Source organism: Embiotoca jacksoni, unplaced genomic scaffold (genome assembly GCF_022577435.1).
Source record: "Embiotoca jacksoni isolate LCO1_2020_lvr unplaced genomic scaffold, fEmbJac1.0.p SCAF_7, whole genome shotgun sequence".
Taxonomy (NCBI): Eukaryota; Metazoa; Chordata; class Actinopteri; family Embiotocidae; genus Embiotoca; species Embiotoca jacksoni.
Window position 1 is genome coordinate 6,844,915 of NW_027185425.1, and position 7,501 is coordinate 6,852,415.

Sequence of the window (7,501 nt, forward strand, 5' to 3'; positions counted from 1 at the left end):
CAAAGATTTAGATGTTGATATAATAAGTATAATAATGATAATCACAATCCTAATGATATCAGTAATGGCAAAATCCTCAATTAATGCCTAGCAGAAGAATATAGGGATACAGACTATAAATAAGACTTTATTATAATACACAGAGGTCAGTTCATGTTTAACAGTTTACAGAAGGGTATCTCAGAGAGGTGTTTGCACTCCACATTATAGTCAATCAAGATTGTGGCAGTAGTGTAACACCCTGGAAAATATAGAACAAGTTATGATGAATTGTTGAAAATGTGATTTAGACAGGGAGACATTAAAGAATATGGAAATCGGAGAGATTTAACCGACAGAACCTGAGGCTATTTTCAGGGTAATTTCCCGACCTAAACTTGTATCTTGGTCATTGTAAGAGCTAGCCATTCGTGTTATATCTTGGTTTTTTTTTTCAGAAATGTCGAGACTATGATATGACGATTACTAAGAAGGGATATCAGTTTGGACACAGAGGGCTCTGAGGGTAAATTTAGTCGATTTTATAGTAAAAGGCAGGATTGGGAAATCGGTTGTAATTTATTTTTAATATTATTATTATTATTATTATTATTATTATTATGTTAAAAAAAAAAAAAAAAAGAAAAAAAGACCAATTAGCATTCAGATGAACTCAACGTTTACGAGTCTCCACACTCCGATACAGTAGGCGGCAGCACGCATTTATAAAGTAGGTTTGAAATCCGCCAATAACGCCAAAGAATGAGTAGCAGAAGAAGAGGAGAGGGGGCGAAGACGAAGAAGACCCTGCCCTGGCGGAAAGATGAGTCAAATCGCAGAACTGAAGCTTTTTGTGTCCGAGCGGCTCCACGCTGCTACTTCTGAAATACTAGGGGCCATTGAAAAAACATTAACGGATTACGAGGAGCAGGCGTCCCGTTTAAAGGAAGAAAACGATCGCCACCGCTCTCTGCTGGACATCATCCTCAAAGCCTCAAAGTTAACGCAGGCAGAAGGTTGGTCCGTCCGAGCACGCCGCGTACCTTGATACCTGTCCCACTTTAAGTCACTAAACAGGACACGCAGTCGCTTTTTAAAGACGAGTGTTTTAACACACCTGGGTGCACGGTTCGGGTCCATGAACGAAATAGATTATACTGTAAGAATATGTTCCCCCCCCCAAAAAAAACACCATCGCGATATTTCTGGGTATTTGTGCGATATTCTTGACAACGTGACAAAAATATTCTGTTATAAATTTCAAAGAACGTGCGATTACAACAACAACAAAAAAAAAGTGTTTTAGTTGCACGTGTCGGCATAACAGTAACAGTGGGCCTTCAAATAATTAGTATAAGCCGATACATTAGCGAGACTGTAAGAAAACCCCGCCCACAATAGTGAAGCCACGCCCCCTTTTGTACCTAAATTGTTAGGCGTGGGACGCGAGTCGCGTCGTGGTATGACGAATTGTTCAAATCAGCACAGTGGAATTTTGCCATAATCACGAAATGAAAGAATCAAATGATGAAATTATATCCAATACCATACATGTCGTTATCGCACATCCGTAACTTTAGGACTAACTGCTAAGCCAGCAGCGCTCGTTTACCTATTATAATAGCTAAATTAGAATAAGCAAAAAATGGGACCGTTGACAGCTGCTTATGGGATGGCCGGGTGTTTAAAATTGGAGGTAGCTTCTACGTTTTACAGGGCGAAAGTGTTTTAAAGTGCAGTACCACTAAGGGCCTGTAGTGGTTGGCTCCATAGACTCCTGCTAAACTTTTTGTTATGGAGTACAGTCAATCATTTTTTTTTTTTTTTTTTTCAGAAGTCATTATGGTGTCATAAGCTTATTTCACTCCTTCTGAAAAGAATTCCAGAATTAATTAGATATTTGGACCCAAAAAGCGGTACAGTCCTGCTATGTCTGGTTTGATTGACATGCCTGGGGTACAGTCAGGTTTCCGCCGCAGGTGGGCTCTTAATAAGATCGATCCCGCGCTCGTCCCAGGTATGCTCACTTCTGGCTCCAAAAAAAACAACAACAAAAAAAGATGGCGACGGCCGAAATGCAGATCTTAGGGGTTCAAAAGTGGCAGATCACAAACCAATGGGTGACGTCACAGTGGGTTGCCGCTTGGTATGAACAGTCACGAACATACCACTTGAATAACAACTGCTATTTATAGTTTTACATTAACGGTATTAAATGAAATGAACGTACAACACAGACAATAGCTTTACCGCACTACAACATGAAGTTGGAAATTATAACTAACTACAAATAGGAACAGTGAGCTCCTTACCTTTTTTTTTTATAATAAAGCTACAGAAGGGTACAATTTTTAGATGGCCAAGCTACAGACAGTGCATGTATTGACAGTTAGATCATTATCATTTTTAACGTTGCCTAATGCCAATAGCATTTGCACTAATTATGTCAGTTTCCAGCACAACACAGTTGCAGCCCTCTTAAACAACCCTAAAAGTGATGACGATTTTCAATCTGTGCACTGAAATGGTTTAAAACGTTCAAGATTGATATGATGCCCGCCACCAACTGGGCCATGTAAAACTCTAAATATGCAGATACACTCCAGACTTAATGATTCTCGAATCCCATTCACAACAGAGCCACTGTTCATGGCATTTGCACCTGTTGTTTTCCGAGGATGATAAGTCAGAATGCCTGCTGTGAAGAAGGCTTGTTGACATGTTTAATGTGTCGCGATAAATATGTCACGCCGCTCTCTCATTGAATTGTACGTTTTGAATGTTTTCTCCATGTCAGTAAGGACAGTTGCGCTGTGCCGAGTGTGCAAACATCTGGGTTCTGGGTGACATGCCACTATTTCATGCCGGCAGCTGCCAAATGCCACAACGTGTTACAGAGGTGTGCGGCTACGGGCGACACCGAGCTAACCTGCCAGGGCTGAGCCCATGTCTTCGATTCATGGTCACCCTGTTTACTAGTCACCCTCGTTGCTCTGCTCTCCGCAGTAATTTTTTGATTGATACCAGAAGTACAAGAAAATGGCTTTTCATGGTGTAACTTTTTTGCTATTTCTCTCCACACGTGCATGATTGTGCCAATCCTTAGTTCCAGCTTGTTTTGTTCTGCTCTTTTCTTTGCAGAAAGTCATGCCAACAAAAGACCTTCTTCTCCTTCTGCTCCTCCTGCTCCTTCTGCTCCTCCTGCTCCTCCTGCTCCCGCAGCTGCTGCAGCAGCTGCTGCAGCTGCAGCTGCTAGCCAACATGCATTTGACGCAAGATGTAGACGCAGGGCCAGAGATGCTCCCTTGCCGACTGATAGTGGTAGGACTTGCATATAGTTAGATTGTCTTCTTCAGTGAAAACAATTCACCAAGTTCCTTGGTAAAGCTCAACTTCATGTTAACAACTAGTTTAAGAAAAGTAATGGAGGTCTTGCCAGGCATGATTATGGACTTGTTGTATGCTGCATGGACACCTGTCACTTCAGTGTGATGTAATATTATAACACCAATTTTATTACTCTTACATTATTCTTACTATCCTTTAATTAGTTCCACCCTGGAGCGCGAATGGTTGATTGTTTTCAGGGCCATTGTTGCAGTTTGTTCTAACTTCAGTAATCCTCTTTATGTCAAGTCATGAAATTAGATCTTTGTTTATTTTCCAGACTTGCAGACTCTCTTTACTTCGCGTGATGACTTTCTAAAGTTTAAAGGCGAGGGGAACTGTCCCTTCTGCCTCAAGAGAGCGGGTGCAACTGAAACACATCTGATGAAACGCCATTACTTTTATGCCGTTCATTTTACTCAGGGTGGCACTGGTAAGTTTTATGTTGTATCAAAAATAAAAACGTGATCTTTTCCTTTAAGAACACGATCATGAATAAAATATTTCACAGAATAGCTTGTGTAGTGTCACTGTGAGACATTAGAAACAATATTTGAACATGAAGACAACCTTTTATTGTGTCCTGTTGAAAGCTTAACTTGCTTCCTACAGCAGAGTAACTTTTTCACTTCTAGAATATTTCCAAAGCATACCAAAGCGCTTTAGGTTAATTGAGGCAATGTTCTTTGTGGGCGACTGGTTTTAGAAAGTGTCACAAAAGTCAACGTTTTTCGGTTGGATGTGTTCGCCTTTTTAAACATTGTTCATCTTCTTATTTTTGTCTTCTTAAAAAATAGGCCACGAATGCAGTTCGTTCTCTTCCCTTTGAAATCCCATGTTTCGGCCACACCAACCCAGACACCAGAAAAAAAAAAACACAGATTCTGATAAGATTAAAAGGAGCTAAATGTTCAGTTTAAAGTCGCGCAATTTTCAAGTATCCTTGCTATTTTTCAAAGAATGAAAAAGTTGTAAAACATGATAAAACAACCTGGCCTTTTAAGTGTTCATTTTTGGGGGGTTTGGTGCCAATCCGTCTGCTTTCTTTTCTGGTTTCAGAAAAGTTTGTGATACCGTGTATGTGCAAAGACAAGATCCAGGGCAGAAGTCACTGGCACTGCCCATACTGCAAAAAGATCATTTATCGGAAATGTAACTTTGAGGGCCACCTGTCTAAACAACACGGTATGTTGTATCAATCCTTTGTATTGTTAATGTTTTCTGTTCTGCTGAATTACAGCGCCGCCTCTATTAATACGGGAATATTGTTATTTTCGCTCTCTTAAAAAAAACCCGATTGACTATTGTGTTTCTTACTTTACAGGTTATGCAATACATTATAAAGACCAAGATGCAGGTTAGTTGACAAATATGTGGGGAGATTGTCACTAAAATGAGAATAGCTGGTCCACCTTAAAGGTCAGTCCAATTTAAGTGAGCCTGGTCCGTTTGGGCTGATGCACTGTAGCTAACTTCAGTACTAACCTCTTATACTGTTGTCAGTAGGTGGCAGCAAGACACTTTGCGTGGGTCTTTAAGAGTTGTAGTATTTACTCACTGCACACATCCTAAACTGTACACACATTGCACTACTATGTTCACACAGCTGTACTGCCAACTCCACACTCCGCTCTAGTGTCCGGTTGCCAGCCTCACCGTCTCACAAACTCGCTTTTTCACGACCGCACACTCGCTTAAGCACACAACCTACACACTCAGCATAGTTTCTTTATGTTCGGCTTTGGCGATGTAAAAAAAAACCAAAAAAACACATGGACACTGCGCATAAGTGTTATGACAGCAGGGAAAACCCTGCCTACAACAACATTCATTAGCTGCACAATAATGTAGCAGAAATCTCTATGAGTTGAAAATTTCTCTGTAAGCACCAGTAAATTCAGTGCATTAGAGTTATTTGAATTTCAGAACAATGCAACCCTCTGAACAACGTGATCTTCAGGGTTTACACTCTAACATAAGGTGTTTTATTTTGGAATTCGTATTAAAAAAAGATTTGAAAAAAATTGTCATTTGAAAATTTAAAAAATTGGATTTTCAAATGTCTGAAAATCTGATAACACGATTTGCAGGTCAGTTGCTACAGTTTATAAATTATTTTCAGTCACTCCGACACATTTGGTCACCATCTAAATGTTTTCTCTTCTCTTTCTGTCACAGCAGTCATACTGTATATTTAAGCAGGGATGGTACGGCCTCAGATTTGTAGTGACTGATGCAAATAAATAATAATTTGATGGAGTATTAACAATAAGAAATGCATATTTTGTTGTCTATCAGTATATAACACATTGCTCTGCTCTTCCTTCAGAGACCAATCTGCCATCTGTTGCTGCCTTTGAGGGAGAGGCGCTCCTGAGTCCTGAACACTGGTGTCAGCAGGAGCTGGGTAGTATGGACCAGGAGATACAACATGCCACACTGGTGCTTCAAGTGAAAGAAGAAGCAGACCAAGGTCTGGAAAAAAGAGCATTGTCGCTTTCACAGCAAACTGTTAAGTAGAACACGTATTAAAGCTTGTGATGTTATTTTTTTTTTTTTCCCTTTATCCTCAGGGAGCAATCCAGTGGTACAGTACTCTGAACCAGGTGACATCGCCTGTGTGGATAGCTTTATCCAAGATATTGGTGAAATCAGCAGTGTGCAAAGCAGCAAGGGACACCCTCTCTCTAATTCTTCATCTCAGGCTGTGGAACCTGGGCCTGGTAGTCGGGTTAGTGAAGGGATAAAGCCAGCCGGGGAACCTCGGCACACCACTGGAAACAGTGCTGTTTCTGAGAATGGAAGCTGCAGCAAGAATGAGGAGTGGAAGACCAAAACACCTTGTTCAAATTTAAAAGCACTCGGTTCAAAAAGGAGAAAGCGTGTGAAGAGATCTTCACCTCCTGTGAGTTTAAATATAAAGAAACCAAAACAGTTATCTGCCAGTCAGAACCTCACAGGTCCTCATTCGTGTAAGGCATGTGGAAAGGTTTTCCATTACATGTACACACTGAGGACACATGTGCAAGCACACACAATGGACAAAGTCCACATTTGTGGAATTTGTGGCAGAAATGTAGAGTCTACACAGAGCTTAGTTCAACACCTACAAAGCCACAACAAGAGGAACAAGTGTGGTACATGTGGCAAACAATTTTCTAGTAATTCCCGTCTGAAACGGCATATGAGATTTCATAGACCAAAGGGTTTAAATGTCCTGTCGTCAGCTTGAAGTCCCTCTCCTAGCGTCGATTAAACCCATATGAAACTCATCTCTGTTCATCAAAATGACATATTTTGAAGTTTTCTTTTTAGGGGGGAAAAAAGTCCCCGAATGCCAAACAGTGGCTTTGATGTAACTACACCTTTGCCTTCACTCAATACATGCGGATCTATGAGTAAGTAACTAGGCCGTGCGTCGATCTCCTCCCACCCCTCCACCGATCGCCTGCAGCTCGAGTTGGCGGAGCGAGGATGAGGAAGGTCCCCCCCCCCAGGAAGTTGACAGGATTGGTTTCTTAGGTATGTGATATATATATAAAAAAAAAAAACCTGACTGACGGAATCTGTTTTTTAAGTTGCAAAACAGAAATGCTTAGCCGTGGTGTTCATTGTTTTTACAGTCATGATACGTCTTCCAGCGTATAACCTAACACCACATGGACATGTTAACAAGTTAAAAAAAAAAAAAAAGATTTTCATTGGAGGCAGTTTTTACCACAACTGCGGGGAAATTCTAGAGATGCCTGTAAATACACAAAAACCTGCTGTGATCACTGGAATCTGATCCATTACAGTAAAATCTACTGTTTGTGAGTACAGAGGACTGAAAAACCCCAATTAAAAATAAATACATGCATACATAAATACAATGAATAAATATACTATTAAATGCACCAAAAACATTAAAAAAAAACAACAACAAAAAAACACAACAATGATGGCATTAATTAATTATCCCATTATGAATCAGAAATGCATACAGAAATGTAAAAATAGGGGGAAAATGCCAAGGGAAAGTAATACAGAAATAAATACATAAATTAGAGGAATGTTTTCATGGTAGAAAATTAAATGGGAAAACTGGAATTTAAACAGGTAAATAAATACAGATGCAAATTAAAACATCAATTTG

At 40.1% G+C, this 7,501-nt stretch overlaps 1 protein-coding gene across 1 annotated transcript; it reads left to right on the top strand.

Annotated features, from left to right (window-relative positions):
* The first annotated feature begins 73 nt into the window (after nucleotides 1-73).
* On the top strand, nucleotides 74-7,412 carry LOC138215059 (uncharacterized). The gene is made up of 7 exons (XM_069177011.1): nucleotides 74-995; nucleotides 3,121-3,300; nucleotides 3,647-3,799; nucleotides 4,426-4,551; nucleotides 4,691-4,723; nucleotides 5,696-5,839; nucleotides 5,940-7,412. Exons 1-7 carry the CDS (start codon nucleotides 803-805, stop codon nucleotides 6,596-6,598), a joined length of 1,488 nt encoding a protein of 495 aa, XP_069033112.1. The 5' UTR covers nucleotides 74-802; the 3' UTR covers nucleotides 6,599-7,412.
* The last annotated feature ends 89 nt before the right edge of the window (nucleotides 7,413-7,501 follow it).